Source organism: Pongo pygmaeus, chromosome X (genome assembly GCF_028885625.2).
Source record: "Pongo pygmaeus isolate AG05252 chromosome X, NHGRI_mPonPyg2-v2.0_pri, whole genome shotgun sequence".
Lineage (NCBI taxonomy): Eukaryota > Metazoa > Chordata > Mammalia > Primates > Hominidae > Pongo > Pongo pygmaeus.
This window is the reverse complement of record NC_072396.2, coordinates 134,655,404-134,679,339: the sequence shown is the minus strand read 5'-3', so window position 1 is coordinate 134,679,339 and position 23,936 is coordinate 134,655,404. Positions and strand designations below refer to the sequence as shown.

The 23,936-nt window shown below is 40.8% G+C and overlaps 1 protein-coding gene across 2 annotated transcripts in view; it reads left to right on the top strand.

The window, feature by feature from the left end:
• The first annotated feature begins 741 nt into the window (after positions 1–741).
• The window catches only part of ZNF280C (zinc finger protein 280C), a 65,812-nt gene continuing 42,617 nt past the window's right edge, over positions 742–23,936 (top strand). For both annotated transcript variants that reach the window (XM_054472314.2, XM_054472313.2), the window contains exons 1-3: positions 742–916; positions 9,180–9,226; positions 22,365–22,511. In XM_054472314.2, the coding sequence (XP_054328289.1) occupies positions 9,196–9,226; positions 22,365–22,511 (178 nt within the window). In that variant the 5' untranslated portion in view covers positions 742–916; positions 9,180–9,195. The remainder of the gene's footprint in view (positions 917–9,179; positions 9,227–22,364; positions 22,512–23,936) is intronic.

The following is a 23,936-nucleotide window of genomic DNA, read 5'->3' as shown; positions in this document are numbered from 1 at the left end:
ATTTACAAGTTCCAGTGATTCTCCTGCCTCAGCCTCCCAAGTAGCTGGGATTACAGGCATGCGCCACCACACCCAGCTAATTTTGTATTTTTAGTAAAGATGGGGTTTCACTATGTTGGTCAGGCTGACTGGGCCTGACTGGAGTTCAGAGAAGGAGGAGGAGAAAGGCGAGGAGGAAAGAGAAGTGGTCTCAAACTCCTCACCCCAGGTGATCCACCCACCTCAACCTCCCAAAGTGCTGGAATTACAGGTGTGAGCCACCGTGGCCAGCCGTAAATGTACTTTTCCTTAGCATCTTTTGTTAACTACTATTGGCATCCATATGGCAATTAGAAGTAACAGAGAGACAAGCAAAACCATGTTTAAAACAAAAGGTAAAAATAACTAGTATTTTGAGACGTATTTCAAGTACAGTATTTCCAGAAAACTATATATATATATATATATATTTTTTTTTTTTTTTAACTCGTGTCTTTAGCCCTCACACACAAGGAAGACCCGGAATTCATGTTTCTCTGTAGTCAGGTACAATGTATTTTTTGGGATGACAACTCCAGGTTAAATCGAGCGTTTGCTTAGAAAAGCTGCTTGCACGCTAGTCAATTACACTTCCTCCGCTGCCTTCGACGGTAAGTAAAGTAGCTGCACATGTGCACATGTAAGTACCAGCCGTCCGTCAGTGGGCGGTTAAAAGGCCCCGGATGTTCAGGGGGTGGAGTCGGCGTCTACCCATGAGGCAGTGCGCGCAGTTATATACTCCTGCCCGAGGCTGAGGCGCCGGTTCCGCGCTGGAAGTCTCCGGGGGAGTCGCTGTTGCTGAGGCTGTTGCCCGAGGTTTTCGCGCTCCTCCCTTTCCTCCTCCTCTTTCTCCTCCTCCTTATCCGAACCCCAGTCAGACCGATCTGCTCTGCTCTCGGTAAGCGGCCCCCGCCCCCGCCTGTGCCGCGCGGAAGCAGGCAGCAGCTCTCCCGCGCGGCCGAGGCAGCCTTCCCCAGAGGGCGGTTCTGAGGGCGGCTGGCTGAGGGTCTCTATGCCGGTGCGGATCGACAGGGGTGCGGGGGAGGGGACAGGCTTGGCGGCGTGGTAGCTGGTGGGCCACCATCTTGCGCCGGGCCCTGAAGGGGGAGGGTTTTCTGGAGGTAGAGCCTGGCGGCCCGCGGCGGACAGTGGTTTCGCGGGCCGCGGCAGCTGCGGCAGCCTTCTCACCTCCTGAGTCCTGTCGGTCTGTTTCCAACCCGGTTTGGGCTTTTCATTCTGGAGGCAACTCCCTTTCGTCTTTTGTACGGTTGATACTGATGTTTGACGGAGACCCGCCCACCCTCAAGTCTCTTCAGTCAAACGAAAAGAGACTTGAGGGGATTCCGAACTTCCAGGCATCAGAGGATCCTGTGACCCCTTCTTTCTGCCCAGGTTCCCCCCACACAGGACCGGTCATTCCATGCCCACAACCTTGTTCTGGCCAAAGGGACTTCCCTTCTCTGTCACAGAAATCGTGCTCTATGCCGTTATTGTCCAGAGGATAAGAGCCCTGAGAAGAAACGTGGAGTTAAATACACTATATTCTAACTAGGAGGTTTGCAGGTTTTACTTAGAGATGGAAAAAATTATGCTGAGGTATACTCATGCTCTAGAGATGGAGGGAGTTCCTCTCAACTTCTCTCAGATTTTAATGCTTTTTTAAGGAGAAATTCGAGAGAAAATTGTCAAGTGAACCAGCTTCTGCAAGCACGGGAGACCTTCATCCAGGGGATTCTCTTTGTTTGGAAAGATTTGTTAGTTTTGTGGAGTTTTTTAAATCTGCGACCTTAAGTGTTTTTTTACTGTTGTTTCCAGGTTTGCACTATGAGTTGTAATGTCTTTTAGTGCCCCTAAACATAAAATTGAAACCTAGAAGTAGAATTTTAAACTGCAAAAGTCTCCTCTTAGTATTTGTGAGGTATCCTGGTTTGGGGGTTACTGTGCAAACTTAATCTCCTTACGCAGAAACTTCACTGAGCCTACAAAGGCACTGATTTGCTTGTAAAATTAGGGCTTTGTACCTTTGATGTTTCTACAGCAGTACAAATTCCATTATAATCGTATCTTGCATTTGTATATTTCATTGGTAGCACCCCTTTTGAAATGGGCTGTAAGGTGTTGATAGAACTGTTTGAAGATGAGGAAACAGCCTCAAGGACAGAACTTTACCGAGGTCATGTGCCTAGGAAGTGATGGAACCAATTCTTAAACCTAGGTTTTCTGACCCTCATCCAATGTTCAGTTTGCTATATATTATGTCTCACTTTTTGTGAGAGTGAGGTGGTCACGGAGAATAAGCAAGGAGGCTCACTTAAAAATTTTAAGAAGTATTATTCAATTCCTTTTTCCTTTGTATTTTTATTTTTAAGGCTTCATTTTTTTCCGACTTTTTCATACTTTAATATTATTTCTAAGCATGTTGAAGAGTTGAAGAATATCCTATTGAAAAAGTTCTTAGGTTGAATGACTCCAAATCTCAGCTACTTGGTTTTCAGTGAGTTTGTCTTAAGTAGTGATTCAAAAAGATTTTATTTCCTCAGTAATTTTTTTTTTTTTTTTTTTTTGAGACGGAGTCCCGCACTGTCTCCCGGGCTGGAGTGCAGTGGCGCGATCTCAGCTCACTGCAACCTCTGCCTCCCGGATTCAACCAATTCTCCTACCTCAACCTCCTGAGTAGCTGGGACTACAGGCACCCGCCACCACGCCCAGCTAATTTTTTGTATTTTTAGTAGAGATGGGGTTTCACTATGTTGGCCAGGCTGGTCTGCAACGCCTGACCTCGTGATCCACCCACCTCGGCCTCCCAAAGTGCTGGGATTACAGGAGTAAGCCTCCATGCCCAGCCTTCCTCAGTAATTTGAATCAAATATGTATGTCTAGACTTTTTTTCCCGGTGCTCTGCACATTCAGAGAAACATCACTAGTAATGAACTGTAGAAATGACCCCTGAAAGTATTCATCTAGACTTTATTCATTTGCTGCAAAGTAGTTTTCTTTTAAGGAGTATTTTTTTTTCACTTTTTTGTTTCCTTTTTAACTTTTTATTGGCAATTGATAATTGTGCGTATTTATGGGGTACAATGTGATGTTTTGATATGTATACATTATTGAAAGAGGCTAACATAGCCATCACCTTACCAATTTATCATTTTGTTATGAGAATGTTAGAAATTATTTTAGCAATTTTGAAATATACAATACATTATTAGTATTAGCTGTGGTCACCTTGTAGTGCAACAGATAACTAAAACTTATTCCTCCAGTCTAATTAAACTTTCTACTCTTGGATCAACATCTTTTCCCCATCTGTCCCACCCCTGAACTCCCAAGTCTCTGGTAACCATCTTTCTACTCTCTGTTTCTATGAGATAAAGTTGTTTAGATTCCACATGTGAGATCATACATTATTTTTCCCCAGAGACTAAGAGAATCCAGCTGCTTTTTATTAAGATAAATATTAAAGACATTTGCAAAAATGTAAATCAATATTACTTTTCTCATTAGATTTGTTTTTTAAAAGTTATTCTCATTAAAAGTATTTTTATTAACTTGTAATGGGCTTATAAATATTTTAAATAAAAACATTTGAAATCTCTCTCAGTTTCAATTTCTAATATGGGAAATATCAACACATATTGTCCATATAAACATAAAGCTCATTGGGGTTCTCATTAAGTTTTAAGTGAAAAGAAATCCTGGGATAAAAGAGTTTGAGAACTACTGATGTGATGCAGTTTATTTATGATATCATTTTAATTGAGCTCTTCATGTGAACTAGATTTGTTTAAGTGCTTGTATTCATCAGCTTATGGTATGACTTCAGGTAAGGAAGGAGAAGTTGAGAAAAATAGTGCAAAGTACTGTTCAGGAATATTTCACGTGCTTTATTTAGTGTTCACAGTAGTGCTGCAAGGAAGATATTACTGTTTTCGTTTTACAGATAGAAAAACTAAGGCTTACAGAGGTTGATTATACTTACAGATTTGGCAGCCAGGAAGTGGTAGACCAGAAATTCCCACTCAGGTTTTCAGCCCCTATGTCCAGTGTTCCCATCAATGCACTTACTTACATTTTCCCTGGTGGATAAGTTTTACTCCTATAAAAAGCAAATTGATTAATAATACATACTTCTTGAGGTTACTTTAGGAATTAGTGATTATAGAATATCTTATGAAACTTACATAAAATATTCACTATACAGATTGGCTTCGAAAGGCCAGTAATTGTACATTAGTCTTTTCCCCATATTATACCTTTTACATATGAATTATAATAAAAGTGTATGCCTATAAAGTCTACACCCTGAGTATAATGTAAAACTTCTTTGTAGAAGTATATTTTATTATAGTGCCCTATCCCAAAGCTGACATAAAATGTTTTAAAATATAGGCAAACTTTGCAAAGTATTATGCTAGTGAGTTTTAAATCTTAGTGTAAACCAGCTATTTTCTACAAATAGATGAAGTATGAAAATTAACAGAGACAAAAGTTGAAAACGAATAAATTAGGATAAAATAATAAAGTTACTAAATGTCTTCTCAAAATGTACCTGGACTTCATGTGTTCAGGCTTTCAGAAAAAAAGATAATTTGCATAGTATAAAAGCTTGGACAAAGAAAATATGAAGAGCCTCTATTTTCTTTCTGAATTGTATGTAATTTGTTCCCAAAACCTACTTTGAAAGTTTGAATCATTGAGATGCCGGTGAAATTGTCTAAGGAACCAAGATATAATCCAGTTTTCTTGGATTTGAGTACTATACCAATTCTTGTTATAAAAAAAACATTTCACAGACACCCCTGAACTTAAAATGTTTGAAACATTCTCAGAGTTCTTACAGAACCATAAAGCAGTCAAGTGAAACTACAAAACCATTGCCATTTGAATCAGCTTTCATATATTGAATGAGTATTTTGCTGAGTCACTGCCTACTTCTATTGAGTTTTTCATACCTACTTATATATACTATATGTGTAATATATTCCCTACTTATATATAAATAATAGCAAGGTTTTTTATTTGAACCCTTTCAGTACCTCCATTTCTATAGCTGACCATATTGTCATTGCCCTTCATTTAGTGCAAATGCGTCATTTAGGTATATAAGGTGGTCACCCAGGGAATCCCCAGAGCAGGCTTATGTTAATTTTTTTAGATAGCAAAAGTTAGATAGCAAAACAGAGAATTATATTGTTATAGAGCTCTCTTGCACAACCTGGAATGCATCTGTTTTCCTGAGAGGTCTGTTGATCCTGGTTTGAAAAATGGGGTAATCCAATTGATGAGTTTATTAGTAGTTTTAAACACAGTTGCCAGAAACCTAGCTCAAAGTAGATTAAACAAAAAATGAATAATTATTTTCTCTCTTAACTGAAAAGCTGTTGTGGATAATTTGCTTCAGGCATGGTTAGCTTCAGGTATTTAAATGGTATCATCAGGACTTGAATGTTTACCTACTCTCCCTTTCTCTACTCCAGAATCTTACAGCTTTACTATCTTTGTTAGGTTCTTTCTTTGGTACTTTTTCTCCACATCACTCCCAAGCTTAAATCCTACCAGCTGATTATTTTCTTTCTTTTTTTTTTTTTTTTTTTTTTGGGATGGTGTCTCACTCTGTCTCCCAGGCTGGAGTGCAGTGGTGCGATCTCGGCTCACTGCAGCCTCCACCTCCCGGGTTCAAGCTATTCTCCTGCCTCAGCCTCCTGAAGCTGAGATTACAAGCACACGCCACCACGCCCAGCTAATTTTTATATTTTTAGTAGAGACGGGGTTTCACCATGTTGGTCAGGCTGGTCTCGAACTCCTGACTTTGCAATCCACCTGTCTCTGCCTCCCAGAGTGCTGGGATTACAGGCGTAAGCCACTGCACCTGGCCTTATTATTTTCTTAATAGCGTTATTGAGATACAATTCATATAGCATACAATTTACTCATTTGAAGTGTGCAATTCAGTGGTTTTAGTATATTCACAGTTGTGCAGCTAGCACCACAGTTAATTTTAGAACATTTTCATCACGCCGGTAAGAAACCCTGTACCCATTAACAGTCACTCCCCATTTCCCACCAACCCTCCCAACCATATGCAGCCACTACTCTTTCTGTCTATGGATTTGCCATTTCTAGACATTTGGTATGAATGAAATCATGCAATATGTGGTCTTTTTGACTGTCTTCCTCCACTTAGTATAATGTTCTCAAGGCCCATTCGTATTGTAACATGTATCAGTGCTTCATTCCTTTTTATTACCAAATAGTGTTCAATTGTATGGATATATCACATTTTGTTTGTCCATTCCTGAGTTGATGGGTATTTGAGTTGTTTCCACTTTTTAGCTATTGTGAATAATGCCACTGTGAACATTTGTGTGCAAATTTTTGTGTGGACATATGTTTTCAGTTGTCTGTCTCTAGGAGTGTAATTGCTAGGTCATGTGATAACTCTGTTTAACTTTGTGAGGAACTGCCAAAGTGTTTTCCACAGTGGCTGTACCATTTCACATTCCCACCAGCAGTGTATGAGGGTTCCAGTTTCTCTACATCCTTGTCAACACTTGTGATTATCTGTCTTTTAATTCTAGCCATCCTAGTGGGTGTAAAGTGACATCCATTAACTATTAAAATGTTTTTTTATTTTGGCAAAATACATATACTATTTACCATTTTAACTATGTTAATCTATTTTTAACTTTTTGTAGAATAAATTCTCGTAAAACATAGTTGAATTTTAGATACATAAAAGCTGAAACCAAAAAATAACTAAATAGGAATTATAGTTATTTATACAGGCAGTCTTCAAAAAAATGAATGGGTTGTGTTCAGTAGGTGTTTCCTGAGTCAGTTACTCAGAATTCATTTTTTTCCTCCAGAAGAACAGTGTATTAAACGTGGGTATAGTATCTCCGTCTGAATCAGTAGCTGAAATATGGAGTGTTCTTTTCTGTTGTGCCTATTTTGATGCCAACTCTGAGTTGCAGAACCTAGAGATCCTCTGGAGTTGCTATTATAGGAGCTCTAAGATGCCCACTGCATATCTTTGCTGGATATTCCATTTCTCTGACAGCTGACTTAATCCCCCATACAATTCCTTCCCTTGCCACCAAAATTCTGATGTGGTGGCTTTAGGGGTTTTTGTGATAGTTTTAGAAGGCTGCAATCCTTCCCCAAAGGAATCCATGAAGTTGTATGTATTTGTTTATTTTAAAAACTGGAACTAAGTATGGTAGTATTCTTTTGACGTGTTGTCCCATAGGAATTCCATAGCTGCGTCATCCACTACAGTAGCCGCTAACCACTTGTGGCTTTTGAGCACTTGAAATATGGCTAGAGTGAGGAGCTGGATTTTTATTTTTTAATTAAGTTGAAGTAGCCACATGTGGCTAGTGGTTACCTCATTGGATAGCACAGCTTTGGACTGAAGTTATGGCTCTAATGGCATCTAAAGATTTCTGACTTTTTAGAGCGTTTATGAGCGTACCAGTTGAGACACTTTGGTGGCTGCATTGGGCCTCAAAAGCTATCTGTATAGCCATAGGCAGTAAATATGACTTGTTTATATAGACTACTTGTACATTTAGCAATCATTTTAGGATGGTTATGCCAATAAATATTTTATATGATCATTTAATTAAAGTGTTAAGCCAGGCACAGTGATGTTCGCCTGTAGTCCCAGTTACTTGGGAGGATCACTTGAGCCCAAGAGTTCAAGGCTGTGGTATGCGATGATCAGTCGTGCTTGTGAATAGCCACGGCACTCCAGCCTGGGCAACATAGCGAGACCTTGTCTCTAGAAAATAAAAATTTTAAAAAAAGTGTTATATGAGTCTCATAGGCTGTGCAATTGTGACTTCAAAAAATTCTGTGCTCTTGGTAGCAATAGATCCTTAATGTTGAGCAAGAATTGTCATGTATTTATCTGCGTGACATATGTATTACCTTAATTCTAATTTAGGAACAAGCACTAACTATCCAAGTAGTTGAGTTTAAAGAGATTTGAATAGTCAAACCTCAAAACTAGGGACATTTACTGAATTACAGAATTCACTAGAGACTCTTGTAGTAGAAATCCAAACATTTATACAAGTAAGTTCTTCTGGAGTTAAAGTAATATTTTCCCCTTTGCTCTAATTCCGTCCAAATAATTTGGAATTAGGGAATTTGCTTTTGCCAGTTGGAAGATAAAGACAAATGTGGAGACTGAATTAGCTCTGTATATCCTGCTTTCGATTTCTGATGTCTGATTTTTGCCTTTTTTGTTTTATAACAAATAGTATTTTAAAAGTGTTTATTCTGTATGTAGAATATATGGTATGTGCAGTGCACGAGAACTCAGGATACAAATTCCTGTTTTAGAAAGCAGTTCAAATTTTTTTTGATAACGTTTAATGTAACAGCTTTTTGAAAAGCCCCAAGAACCGTAGACAGATTGTAAACTTCTGAAGGCAAGGACTATGGCTTATTCATCTTTGTATTTTCCCTAGAACCTGGCACAGTACCCTGAGCACAAAAGGCAATGAACAGTTACTTTATAATGAATTGTTCTATTATGCAATTTATCCAATTACTTTTCTGTTACTTTCCAGTTCAGAGTTGATTCAAAAAACTAAAAATATCTAAATGTATGTGTTTTCTTATAGTAATAATATTTCTGAAATGTGAAGAATAGGAATCAGTTAAAGATTAATGTCACTTAGCATTTCAGAATTCAGATTTACTAAAACATATTACAGGATAATTACTCATTTTTGCATAAAGATCCCTTTCGAAGTTTATTTATAATCTGATAACTCCGATTTCTTCAAGTAGTAAATGTTTAATACATTTAACTATATGTTAAATGTATTCATTTGGGAATGAACCAATTATGGAAAATGAATTACCTGTGTGTATTAAACATATCAAACTCAAAAGGTGGGCTTTTGTAGGAGAAAAAGACTAAATTTGTGTGCATTTAATTTAACAAAATCCACACTAGTAGTAGACATCTTTATTTTAGAGGGTGGAAAACTGAGACCTAGCTTACTGTCTTGTCTGGAGTCATATGGTGAGTGTGCTGGAGATCAAAATTAGACCCAAAGATTTTGGATCTCAGGTTTCATGTTTCAATACTTGGTGTTACTTAAAGTGACTCATAACATTGATTGATGTCATGTGTTCGTACTTAGGTGACCTTGCAACTTCATGGATGACGACAAACCTTTTCAACCAAAAAGTAAGTATTTCCACTGTAGTTGATACTAATAGGCATGGTTTTTGTACTGTAAACCTTTCAAAAGAAAAGATTAGAGACAGAAGTGAGCACATTTTCTTAAAAACAAATATTATTTATTTATTTTTATTTTTTTGAGACAGAGTCTCACTGTGTCGCCCAGGCTGGAGTGCAGTGGCATGATCTCGGCTCACTGCAAGCTCCACCTCCCGGGTTCACGCCATTCTCCTGCCTCAGCCTCCTGAGTAGCTGGGACTACAGGCGCCCACCACCATGCCCAGCTAATTTTTTGTATTTTTAGTAGAGACGGGGTTTTACTGTGTTAGCCAGGATGGTCTCGATCTCCTGACCTTGTGATCCACCCGCCTCAGCCTCCCAAAGTGCTGGGATTACAGGCGTGAGCCACTGCATCTGGCCTGTTTATTTATTTTTAAGACAGATTCTTATTCTGTCACCCAGGCTGAAGTGCAGTGGCATGATCTCAGTTCACAGCAAGCTCCGCTGCCCAGGTTCAAGCAATTCTCATGCCCCAGCCTCCCAAGTAGCTTGGATTACAGGCACCCGCCACCACGCCTGGCTAATTTTTGTATTTTTAGTAGAGATGAAGTTTCACCATGTTGGCCAGAGTGGTCTCGAACTGACCTCAAGTGATCCACCCACGTCGGTCTCCCAAAGTGCTGGGATTACAGGCGTGAGCCACTGTGCCTGGCCAAAACAAATATTTATTAAAGTAATACATATTCCTAGTTTAAAAAAAAATACAGTGAACATGTCAGTAATAGATATGAAATGTTTCCTTCTCATCCCCAGAGATAACTACTGTTGTAGGTTTAGTATACATAATCACAAACTTTTTTCTATGCATAGACAAAAAATAATTTCTAAATAAGATCATACTGTATATGCTATTATGTGCCTTTTAAAAATTTTTGCTCAGTAGTATATCTTGAAGTTAACAATGACAGTACTCAGTTTAAAAGAATGGGGAAGACCTATTTATTTGTTCCCATAATATCACGATGGTATCAACATGAATGTAAATTATTTTTTCAATCATCAGTATATATGAATCTCCCTTGTTTCTTTAAATCTGGCATTGCCTGGCTTTACCTAGTTTCTTACCCCATAGATAATCATGTGTTAGGTACCTACTACATATCCAATACACTACTGTGTGTAGGAGGAAATACAAAGAAAGAAAATATGTTCTTCACTCTCAAGGAGCTTACTTTGGAGTTGAACATGTATAATTAAGACACACTAAGAAATAGTAGGCAGTTTGAGATCATATATATTAAATCTTGAATTGCATAGCATAGACTGTCAGTGCAGTAAGAGGTTAAAGAAAAATCTAATGGTTTGCTGAGGAAGTTATAATTGAACTAAGAGTTGGAAAGGGGCAAGGAATCAATTTGGGGGGATATCTGCTTGAAGTTAGTTACTTATTAATATGCCTTTTTCGTGAATCTCTGTTACCACTTCTATTAGGTAGATATTGTGCTCATGTTAGAGGTGAGAAAATAGGTTCAAGTAATTTCTCCAGAGTCACATAATTAAAAATGGTGCAATGAGGATTTGAACTATTCAATTTGATGTCAAGTGCATGCTCTTTCCACTATACTCGAATGATGTGGACAGTATAAGGTAAGGAGAAAGGGTATTCCAGGTGGAAGAAGCAGTACGAATGAGGACTTCAAGGGACACAATGAGTGCGGTATTTTCAAGTATTCAGAATATACAAATACTGAAATATGAATTAATACTTTTAATTGTCTGACTTACAACATTCTATGTAATGTTTTTTGAGGTATTTGGAAAGAAAGGTCAGTTCATAATATCGGTTACATTTGGGAGAATGTGAAGATTTTTTGTTTTGGGGGTTTCTTTGTTTGGTAGGCAGACTACTGAACATCAAACAATGTTATGCCAAGCCATGATATCTGGCATATCTGTATAGAAGAGGAAATCAAAATGTTTTAAAAGAATGGAACCAGTTTGTTAAGAGGTTTTGTTTGTGTCCTATCCTCAAATCATTGTTTTCAAGTTTTACATGTTAAGGCCATGCTAAAGGATCGTCTTAATTTTGAGTCAAAAGTAGAAATGGCATTATTTTAATATAGTAAAATTACTGTTAGGAATGACTGCATCTGAAAAACAAAGATATCATTGTCTAAGCCAGAACCCTGAAGAAGTTTTATTTTGTTTTTATTTATTCTTAAAGTTGTCCCCCACAATCCACATGTCACTCCACCACTTATATACATTCCCATTTGTATTATTTATTTTTTATTTTTTTGAGACAGAGTCTAGCACTGTGGCCCAGACTGGAGAGCAGTGGTGCCATCTCTGCTCACTGCAACCTCTGCCACTCAGGATCAAGTGATTCTCCTGCCTCAGCCTCCCAAGTAGCTGGGATTGCAGGTGTGCCCCACCACTCCTGGCTAATTTTTGTAATTTTAGTAGAGACGAGGTTTCACCATGTTGGCCAGGCTGGTCTTAAACTCCTGGCCTCATCTCAGTCTACCAAAGTGCTGGGATTAAAGGCGTGAGCCACCGTGCCCAGACCCCATTGCTGTTACGTTAGTTTACATCTCCTTCACTATTTTTTAACCTAAACAATACACATATCTTTTTTTAAAGTCAAACAACTTGAAAAGGCTTTAAGTTACTTAAGCTCAGTCTCTTGAAGGGAGGGAGTGAAGGAGAGAGAGAGGTAGAAATAGGTGTGTATGTGTGAGCGCATGCAGGTACCTATATACTCCCTGTTTTTTCAAGCTAAAAAACTGAAAGCATGTACTTTCAGTTGTATAGCTGTTTTTCTAATAATTACTTCCACGTTTCTCAATTTTTAAAACTCATATGTACATATAGTTGTCTCTTGAATCATCAAGGTTTGCTATTACCTAGTGATTTTCTATCAAGGAAGATGAGGATTTTAGTTTTCTTAAAGTTTTTTCTTCCTTTAAGCATCTCTCAATATAGTTATATCTGAATTTTTCAGTAAATCATATTCGATGATTTTATGATGACCATAATACTGTTCACAGGTGAGCATGATACTGTATTAATGTATTATGATGGATACATTTCCTTTTCTTTTTCTATGTATTGTTCAATTAAAATTTTCATTTTATAAGTTAGCAAAGTTTATTAAAACCTATAGCCACTCACACCCTTCCAGAGCCTTTTTTTTTTTTTTTTTTTTTTTTTGAGAGACGGAGTCTCGCTCTTGCCCAGGCTGGAGTGCAGTGGCGCGATCTCGGCTCACTGCAAGCTCCACTTCCCGGGTTCACACCATTCTCCTGCCTCAGCCTCCCGAGTAGCTGGGACTACAGGCACCTGCTACCATGCCTGGCTAATTTTTTTGTGTTTTTAGTAGAGACGGGGTTTCACCGTGTTAGCCAGGATGGTCTCGATCTCCTGACCTCGTGATCTGCCCACCTCAGCCTCCCAAAGTGCTGGGATTACAGGTGTGAGCCACCGCACCCGGCCCTCTTTCTTTTATTTTATTTTCTGAGACAGTCTCACGCTGTTAACCAGGCTGGAGTGCAGTGGCGTGATCTCAACTCACTGCACCTCTACCTCCCGGGTTCCAGCAATTCTCCTGCCTCAGCCTCCCGCCTAGCTGGGATTAAAGGCGTGCGCCACCATGCACTGCAAATTTTTGTATTTTTGTTTTCAGTAGAGACAGGATTTTGCCATATGGACCACACTGGTCTCACACTCCTGACCTCAAGTGATCTGCCCACCTCAGCCTCCCAAAGTGCTGGGATTAAGGTCGTGAGCTACTGCGCCCCCCCCACTTCCTTGTCGCCTTTTTTTCTTGAGATGAAGTCTCCCAGTCACCCAGACTGGAGTGCAGTGGTGCAGTCTTGGCTCACTGCACCTCCCACTCCCGGGTTCCAGCAATTCTCATGCCTCCGCCTCCCGTGTAGCTGGGAATACAGACGTGCACCACCACCGCGCCCGGCCTCATGGCCTCTTAATTCACTTTTCCTACACTGAAACTTGTCAGGTAATCTAAGAATTTAATGTTTAATATTTTAATAATATTTAGGGGGATTGGCAGCTTCCTGGGAGTGGTATTCTCCTGCACTACTCTGGCTTGTTTTTCTGTAGGCCTACTGCACAGCTCTTGTCCTGGGACTTTCTTTTGTTTTTGTATTGTGCTGAATGTCAGATTTTCTGCATCCTGTGTCATTCTCCTTAAGTCTTGTTTTGGTGGATTCCTACTAAGAAAGGGGGAATGAGAGGGAAATGTTGTATAATATTGCTGGTCTTTATTCTTATTCTTTTTTTTTTTTTTGGAGATAAGCCCTTACTCTGTTGCCTAGATTGGAGTGCAGTGGCACCTTCATGGCTCACTGCAGCCCCCAACTCCTGGGGCTCAGGTGATTCTCCCACCTCAGCTTTCTGAGTAACTAGGACTGGAGTGTGCACCACCATGCCTGACTAAGCTGTTCTTTATTCTTGTTTGTTTGTTTGAGTGAGACTCTCCATCACCCAGGCTAGATTGCAGTGGCAGGGCCCGATCTCGGCTCACTGCAACCACCGGCTCCCGGGTTGAGGCGATTCTTGTGCCTCTGCCTCCCAAGCAGCTAGAATTACAGGTGCGCACCACCATGCCCAGCTAATCTTTGTATTTTTAGTAGGGACAGGGTCTCACCATGTTGTCCAGGCTGGTTTCGAACTCCTGGCCTCAAGTGATCCACCAGCCTTGGCCTCCAAAAGTGCTGGGATTACAGGCCTGGGCCACCACACTCAGCCACCTGGCAATTTCCGATATTCTGAAATTTCATATGTCCCGCTAGTGTAGTTTTTATTCTTGATCATTGTGCTGGCTGCTAGTGGGCCCTTTCATTCTGTAGATTTATATCCATGAGAACTAGGATTTTTTCTTGTATTTTCCTTTGATTACTTCTCCTCTCCTTTTTCTCTTTTTTTTTTTTTTTTCTGGAGCTTTTGTTAGGTGCATTTTATACCTTTGAAATTGATTTTTCTACCAATCTTTTTTTCTGTGTTTAATATATGTGTTTTTTGTCTTTTGGTTTCACATTTACTCAACTTTGACATTTGACTTTTTTTTTTTTAACTGAATTTTGGCTGTCTTTATATAATATCGTTGTCTTATCTGTCTAAAGATGTTTATTATATCCTATTATTGTCTCTTGCTCTCTGTATTATCTGTGTCTTCTTTTTTTAACTTTTATTTTAAGTTCAGGGATACATGTGCAGGTTTGTTATGGGTACAGTCATGTCTTGGGGGTTTGTTGTATAGGTTATTTCATCACTCCAGGTATTAAGCCTAGTACGCATGAGTTATTTTTCCTGATCCTCTCCCTCCTCCCACCCTCCACCCTCAAGTAGGCCCTCAGCGTCTGTTGTTCACCTCTATATGTCCATGTGTTCTCATCATTTAGCTCCCACTTATAAGTGAGAACATGTGGTATTAGGTTTTCTGTTCCTGCATTAGTTTGCTAAGGATAATGGTCTCCATCTCCATCCATGTTCCTGCAAAGGACATGACCTTGCTCTTTTTTATGGCTGCAAAGTTCTCCATGGTGTATATGTACCACATTTTCTTCATCCAGTCTACCATTGATGGGCATTTGGGTCGATTCCATGTCTTTGCTCCTGTGAATAGTGCTGCAGTGAACATATGTATACATGTGTCTTTATGATAGAAGAGTTTACATTCCTTTGGGTATATACCTAGTAATAGAATTGCTGGGTCTAATGGTAGTTCTGTTTTTAGCTCTTTGAGGAATCACCACACTGTCTTCCACAGTGGTTGAACTAATTTACACTCCCACCAACAGTGTATAAATGTTCTTTTTCTCTGCAACCTCCCCAGCATCTGTTATTTTTTTGACTTTTGAATAGCCATTCTGACAGGTGAGCGATTATATTTTAGTGTGGTTTTGATTTGCATTTCTCTAATGATCAGTGATGTGCTTTTTTTCATATGCTTGTTGGCTGCATGTATGTCTTCTGATAAGCATCTGTTCACATCCACTGCCAACTTTTCAATGGGGTTGTTTGCTTTTTTCTTGTAAATTTGTTTAAGTTCCTTATATATGCTGGATATCAGCCCTTTGTCAGATGCATGATTTGCAAAATTTTTCTCCTGTCTGTAGGTTGTCTGTTTACTCTGTCTCTAGTTTCTTTTGCTCTGTCTATAGTTTCATTTAATTAGAGCCCATTTGTCAATTTTGGCTTTTGTTGTAATTGCCTTTGGCGTCTTTGTCATGAAGTCTTTGGCCATTCCTATGTCCAGAATGGTATTGCCTAGGTTGTCTTCCAGGGTTTTTATAGTTTTGGGTTTTACATTGAAGTCTTTGATCCATCTTGAGTTGAATTTTGTGTATGGTGTGAGGAAGGGGTCCAGTTTCAGTCTCTTGCATATGGCTAGCCAGTTATCCTGGCAGCATTTATTGAATAGGGATTCCTTTCCCCATTGTGTGTTTTTGTCAGCTTTGTTGAACGTCAGATGGTTGTAGGTGTGTGGCCTTATTTCTGGGCTCTCTATTCTGTTCTATTGGTTTATATATGTGTTTTTGTACCAGGACCATGTTGTTTTGGTTATTGTAGCCCTGTACCATTTGAAGGCAGGTAGCATGATGCCTTCATCTTTGTTCTTTGTGCTTAGGTTTGCCTTGGCTATCCAGGCCTTTTTTGGTTCCATATGAATTTGAAAATAGCTTTTTCTTGTTCTGTGAAGAATGTCATTGGTAGTTTGATAGGCATATCATTGAATTTATAAATTGCTTTGGGCAGTATGCCATTTTAACGATATTGATTCTTCCAATTCATGAGCATAGAATGTTTTTCCATGTGTTTGTGTCATCTCTGATTTCTTTCAGCAGTGTTTTGTAATTCACATTGAAGAGATCTTTAACCTCCCTGGTTAGCTCTATTCCTAGGTATTTTATTCTTTTTGTAGCTGTTGTGACTGGGATTTTTGTTCTTGATTTGGCACTTGGCTTGACTGTTGTTGGTGTATAGGAGTGCCGGTGATTTTTGTATGTTGATTTGTATCCTGAGACTTTGCTGAAGTTGTTTATCAGCTTAAGGCACTTTTGGGCTGAGACTATGGGGTTTTCTAGATATTGGCTCATGCTGTCTGCAAACAGATAGTTTGACTTCCTGTCTTCCTATTTGGATGCTGTCTGTTTCTTTCCCTTGCCTGATTGCTCTAGTCAGGACTTCCAATATTGTGTTGAATAGGAATGGTGAGAGAGAGCATCCTTGTCTTGTGCTGGTTTTCCAGGGGAATGCTTCCAGCTTGTGCCCATTCCGTATGATGTTGCCTGTGGGTTTGTCATAGATGGCCCTTATTGTTTTGAGGTATGTCCCTTCAATACCTAGTTTATTGAGAATTTTTTTTTTTTTTTTTTTTTTTTGAGACGGAGTCTCACTCTGTCACCAGGCTGGAGTGCAGTGGCACGATCTTGGCTCACTGCAACCTCCGCCTCCTGGGTTCAAGCCATTCTCCTGCCTCAGCCTCCCAAGTAGCTGGGACTGCAGGTGCACGCCACCACACCCAGTTAATTTTTGTATTTTTAGTAGAGACGGGGTTTCACCATATTGGCCAGGATGGTCTTGATCTCTTGACCTCATGATCCGCCCACCTCGGCCTCCCAAAATGCTGGGATTACAGGCCTGAGCCGCCATACCTGACCGTTTATTGAGTATTTTTAACATGAAGGGTTGTTGAATTTTATTGATAGCCTTTACTGCGTCTATTGAGATAATCAGATAGTTTTTGTCCTTAGTTCTGTTTATGTGATGAATCACATTTATTGATTTGTATGTGTTGAATGAACCCTGCATCCCAGGGATAAAGCCTACAAGATAGTAGTAGATAAGCTTTTTGATGTGCTGCTGTATTCGGTTTGCCAATATTTTTTTGAGGATTTTTGCATCCATGTTCATCAAAGATGTTGGCATGAAAGCTTTTTGGTTTTTTGATTATTGGTTTTTTCATTTTTTGTTTTTCATTTTTTTCTGAGATAGCGTCTCATTCTGCCACCCAGGCTGTAGTGCAGTGGCACAATCTCAGCTCACTGCACCCTCCACCTCCTGGGTTCAAGCGATTCCCCTGCCCCAGCCTCCCAAATAGTTGGGCTTACAGGTGTGCGCCATCATGCCTGGCTAATTTTTGTGTTTTTAGTAGAGACAGGGTTTCGCCGTGTTGGCCAGGCTGGTCTTGAACTCCTGACATCAAGTGATCTGCCCACCCCAGCCTCCCAGAGTGCTGGAATTAAGGTCGTGAGCCCCTGCGCCAGGCTCCTTCTGTCACCTCTGTTTTTGTTTTTGTTTTTTCAGACGAAGTCTAGCGCTGCCTCCCAGGCTGGAGTGCAGTGTTTCGATCTCGGTTCACTGCGCTTCCCCTTCCGGGTTCCAGAGATTCTCGTTCTCTTCCTGGGTTCCAGAGATTCTCATTCTTTAGCCTCCTGGGTAGCTGGAACTACAGGCATGCACCACTACTGCGCCCGGCCCCATGGCCTCTTAATTCACTTTTCTTACACTGTGAAACTTGTCAGGTTATCTAACAATTTAATGCTTAATATTTTGGAAGATTGGCCAGTCTCCTGGAAGTGGTATTCTCCTGCGCTACTCTGGCTGTTTGCTCTGTAGGCCTGCTGCACAGCTGTTGTCCTGGGATTTTCTTTTGTTTTTGTATTGTGCCGAATGTCAGATTTTCTGCATCCTGCATTGTCCTCCTTCTTAAGTCTCGTTTTGGTGGATTCTTCCTGAGAAAGAAAGGGTGAATGAGAGGGAAATGTTGTATAATATTGCTGGTCTTTTTTTTTTTTTTTTTTGAGACAGGTCGTTACTCTGTTTGCCTAGACTGGAGTACAGTGGTGCCATCATGGCTCACTGCATCCCCAGTCTCCTGGGGCTCAGGTGATTCTCCCACCTCGGCGTTTTGAGTAGCTGGGAAAGAAGTACTTGCCATCATGCCTGGCTAAGCTGTTCTTTATTATTATTATTATTATTATTATTATTATTATTTTTTTTTTTTTTTTTTTTTTTTTTTTTTTGAGACTCAGTGTTACTCTGTCGCACAGGCTGGAGTACAGTGGTGCGATCTCACCTTATTGCAACCTCTGCCTCTTGGGTTCAAGTGAATCTTCTGCCTCTGACTCCCAAGTAGCTGAGATTACAGGCTTTCACCATCACCCTGGCTAATTTTGTATTTTAGTAGAGATGGGGGTTTCACCATGTTATCCAGGCTGGTCTCGAACTCCTGGCCTCAAGTTAACCGCCCACCTCCGCCTTCCAAAATGTTGGAATTACTGGTGTGAGCCACTGCATCCAGCCAAATTTTATTTTTTTGTTGTATCTCTTCCAGGTTTTGTTATCAGGACAATGCTGGCCTCATAGAATGAGTTAGGAAGGACTTTCGGTAGGAATAGTACCAGCTCTTCTTTGTACATCTTGTAGAATTCAAGTGTGAATCCATCTGGTCCTCACCTTTTTTTGATTGGTAGGCTCTTTTTACTGGTTCAATTTCAGAGCTCATTATTATTCTGTTCGGGGCTTCAGTTTATTTCTGGTTCAGTCTGGGGAGAGTGAATGTGTCCCAAAATTTATTCATTTTTTCTGGATTTTCTAGTTGGTATGCATAGAGGTGTTCATAATATTGTCTGATGTTTATTTGTATTTTTCTGGGTTCAGTTGTTGTATCTCCTTTGTTGTTTCTTATTGTGTTTATTTGGATCTTCTCTATTCTGTATTAGTCTAGCTAGTGGCCTATTTTTTTTAATTTTTTCAAAAAAACAACTCCCTGATTCACTAATCTTTTGAATGGTTTTTCTTGTCTCAGTCTCCTTCAGTTCAGCTCTGATTTTGGACATTTCTTGTCTTCTCTCTTAGCTTTGGGATTGGTTTGCTCTTGGTTCTCTAGTTCTTTTTGTTGTCATGGTAGGATGTTAAATTGAGATGTCTTTTCGATGTGGGTGTTTAGTGGTCTCTTTACATAATCCCATATTTCTCAGAAGTCTTGTTTGTTCCTTTTCATTCTTTTTTCTCTATATTTTTTTGGCTATCTTAGAAAACTAGTCTTCAAGCTCTGAGATTCTTTTCTCCGCTTGTTCTATTCTGCTATTAATACTTGTGATTGCATTTTGAAATTCTTGTATGTTTTTTAGCTCTATCGGGTCAGTTACGTTCTTTTCTATACTGGCTATTTTGTCTGTAAGCTCCTGTATTGTTTTACTGTGATTCTTAGCTTCCTTGGATTAGGTTTCAGTGTACTCCTGCATCTCGGTGACCTTTATTCCTGTTCATATTCTGAATTCTTTTTTCTGTTCTTTCAGCCATCTCAGCGCCCTTCAGAACCCTTGCTGGAGAGCTAATGCAGTTGTTTGGAGGAAAGAAGGCACTGTGGCTTTTTGAGTTGTCAGAGTTCTTTTGCTGGTTCTTTCTCTTCTTTGTGGGCTGATGTTCCTTCAGTCTTTGAAGTTGCTGTCCTTTGGATTTTTTTTTCTTCTATCCTACCTGATGACCTTAAGGGTTTGATTGTGGTATAAGGTAGATTCAGTCAACTGGCTTCATTTCTAGAAGATTTTAGGGGGCCAAGGCTCAGCTTACAACTCCTGGAGTGCATGCTCTAATTTTGTGGGACTGATATTGGGCCTCTGCTTTTTTCTCTGGCTTCTCAAGGTTAGGAACTCACTGTGCTAGGGGGACTGAGGTGCTTGTGGACCTCTTGTCCCAGCACGCCAATGGGTGGTGCCAGCCAAACTGTTTTGTAGGGCAGTGACAGCAGGGCCCATTCTTGTTCACACATGCCAATGGCAGCAGCAGCACAGCAGAGTGCACACTCATCAGCTGCTGCAGGGTGCTAGTGGCTTCTGCGTGGGCTTTCGCAGAAGCAGCAGAGGCAGCGTGGCTCAGGAGTGCAGGGGCCCCAGCTGGCAACTGTGTGTATGGTCATGCTGGTGGTGGCATTAGCATGGGGATGGGGCACTGGCCGTTGCAGGACTGTATGCACTCTTTGTACATGTTGATACAGGCAGAGATGGCTGCTCAGGGTGGGGGAGGGTCCACTGTTCTCTGTGCGTAGTTACATTCTAGTGGCAGTGGTGGCTCAGGGGCAGGGTGCTGGTGGGCACAGGTCTTGCGGGCTCTGTGCTCACCAAGGCTCCGACTACAATGGTAGTATGGCAGAGGAGGGTGGGCAGAGTGCACTCCCACTGGCAGCAGGCAGGGCAGGGTGCACATACACATGTGTGCTTACGGGGCAGGGAAGGCAAGATCCACCTGCGCACATACGCACTGACTGGCAAAGTGATGTGGAGGGTGGCCATGGACCCAGGGTAAGCTGGAGTGGGGAGAATGAGCAGGTGGGCCAGTGCATGGCCACAGGGGCAACCCTGCTGGAGCTCTCCGCTGGTCAAGCTGGTCGGCCAGCTCAGGAGCTATGATGCGGGCCATCAGGGCACCCTAGGCTGTACTGCAAGAGGGAATGGGCAGGCTGGGGCTCCAGGAGAGGACAGCAGACCAAAAAGTGCTCAGGTCAGATGGGCAAGACCACCCTGCAGAGTTCAGGTCTGACAGTTCCCCTAGTGCTACAGTCTCCTATGGAAACAAGCAGAGCCTAGGGGGATGGGCATCCCAGGCTGTGCTCGAATACAGATGCTCCTGCAACAAACCCTCTGGGCTCCACACCGGCTCGCGTGCTGCCTCTACCACTTCTCTAAGCAGCTCTCCCTGCCAACTAAAGTGTCCGTGGTGATCAAAGGGTCTTCTCCTGCCAGGATTCCCAGAGATCCATGGCAAGAGTGAGTTGCTCCTTGCCAGTTCAACTCACCCATTCCCCCGGAGTCATTGGAGGCCAGGAACCAGTCCCGGTGCACAGTAGCCCCATACAGGCTTCCCGGTTTCCTCCGGCTTCATTCCAGCTTCTGTGTCTTCCCTCAGGCCACTCAGCGCCTCCCCTTTGAAGATCTGTTAGGAGTGCAGCAGTTGTCCCAGTCCCTCGGTGGCAGGTGTTCCACCTGGCTGTATCTAGTCTGCCATCCTGCCTAGCTGTCGATTTTCTTTAAAATCCTTTAATCTGTTTTATTGCTTTGGTGTTTCACATTGAAGGTTTTCCTCAATTTTCTGGTACACATTGGTTGTCCACCCATATTTAAGAGTGAGGCACTAAAATGCTTCCCAGGAGATCTGATTTTGGTCAGAACTTGTAGGCTGGTGATATTCACAGTATATTTTTTACTTAGTTTCTTCAAATGAGAAATGTCTAATCTGTCCTGGAATGGAATTAAGTTTCACTTAATTTCCGTATTTTCAGTCTAGTACCTCATCCCTGCTTTGCTCTGTGCCTGATATACCTGAATCTGGTTCCGTTTTTCTAGTATATCTCCTATGTATTTTCTCTTATTCTTAGTTTATCTCCCTTGTTTATACAAGTGGATTTTTTTTTCAGATAATAGCTACAATCTTTTTTTGTAGATATAATCATCCTAGTCCTATAACTAAAACTCACTTTGGATTTGATCCTAAAATATATTGGCCACTGTAAATGACTACTATCCTTCATTATCTATCTGTCTAGCCAAGTTTAACTGGTTTAGATCTTAGAGATTTAGTTCTGAGCTCATTTCTTTTGCTACCATGTACTGATTACAAGGCAGAGATGGCCGCTCAGGGTGGGGGAGGGTCCACCGTAGACCATGCCTGTAGTCCCAGCTACTCAGGAGGCTGAGGCACGAGAATCAAGTCAGTAGGCTGGGCATGGTGGCTCACGCCTGTAATCCCAGCACTTTGGGAGGCCGAAGCAGGCGGATCACTTGAGGTCAGGAGTTGGAGACCAGCCTGGTCAACATGGTGAAACCCACCTCTACGAAAAATACAAAAATTAACTGGGCGTAGCAGTGGGCGCCTGTAATCCCAGCTACTTGGGAGGCTGAGGCAGGAGAATCGTTTGAACTCGGGAGGTGGAGGTTGCAGTGAGCCGGGATCACGCCTGGGCAACAAGAGCAAAACTCTGTCTCAAAAACAAACAAGTATCAAGTCAGTAATTGCTATTAGGATTATTAAAGTGCGTCTTAAATATCATACTGTGTATTGCACAAAAAATATTTTTCTCTTTGAAAATAAAGTTAGCTTCTCTCCTTTTGAAAATTAGACATTTCAAAAATGGCAGAACTCTTTATGGAATGTGAAGAAGAAGAGCTAGAACCATGGCAGAAGAAAGTAGAAGAAACTCAGGATGAGGATGACGATGAACTGATCTTTGTTGGAGAGATATCAAGTTCAAAACCAGCCATTTCAAGTAAGCATTTACTTTCAGTGAAGTAACGTTTCATAAGATGGTTGTTTCTAATGGAAAATATATGAGATATCTTACCTGTCTTTGATACTGTTGTTCTTCTGTAAGGAGTTAGAGGTAAGAGGGAGGGAGAGTAAAGGTCCGTAAGAACTTGTGAGAATCAAAGCGGGAATGTAGTTGGGGACTGGAGTAAGGAGGTGAGAGGTTAAAATATCAGATGTGAGCAAAAGGAAATAACTAAGTTAATTGAGGGTTAAGATGACCTGAACAGCATTGTAAGCCTTCTGAGATAGGAAATCATAATTTTTAATGGAACCAAGTAGCGTATCTATTTATTTGTTAATTTTTTTTCTCCCTTAAACTCAGATGTACAGTAAAGGAAGTGTTTGGAATACTTTTCTTAAAATATCCTGATATGCTAAATAAGTTTGTGTTAGTGTCTGATGGGGGTTCTAATGTCTAAGCAACTGCCTCATCAAAGTATCATCTTGATATATGACTATAAAATGCATAGGTGCTGCATGATTATAGAATCTCTGGTCTGTCTACCAGCATGTGCTGTAGCCTCTGGCTACACCCATCTTCCGCAACTACTGTTTATATTCACGAAGGAGGGAGGGTCTGGTTTTCCAACACTATACTTGGACAATGCAGGCCGTCAGCACACGTAAATCTTTATGGCTTTCTAGCAAAACATGTCCAGTACCTTTGTGGATTGTTAGATTTCTGTTAGAGTAATTAGACTTGGCATTATTACAATGTTAAAGTGAAGATACTGGTGATGCTTATTAAAATAAAATATCTCCTCCCTGTAATCCTAGCAGTTTGGGAGGCCGAAGTGGGTACATCACTTGAGGCCAGGAGTTTGAGACCAGCCTGGCCAACATGGTGAAACCCCCTCTCTACTATAAAGATAAAAAAATTAGCCAGTCATGGTGGCGCGTGCCTGTAGTCCCAGCTACTCAGGAGGCTGAGGCATGAGAATCGCCTGAACCTGGAGGCAGAGGTTGCAGTGAGCCAAGATCACATCACTGCACTCCAGCCTAGGTAACAGAGCAAGACTATATCTCAAAAAAAGAAAAAAAAAGTCCTCAAATGTGTCTAAAGTGCAAGGGACAACATAACTGAATTTCAGGAGAGAAAGAGGAAAACAGATCCTTTTTCATTTTATTTACTTTTTTTAGGCCTGGATAAGTCAAGGAATGTAGCCAGCATACCAGTCTTCTTTCTTACCATGGCAATGAGTAATAGTGTGGTTAAGAGATGAGTTTTAAATTTTCTGAAAGCCTAGTTCTTACTTCTCTTGGCTCTAAACTTGGAATAGCATTTCTACTCAGTTTTATCAGAGGCAGAATAATTTAGCCAATTGAATTCTCAGTATCATTTCCTGTGGCAAATTGGGAGGTTCTAAGTGGAGAGCCACTTAAA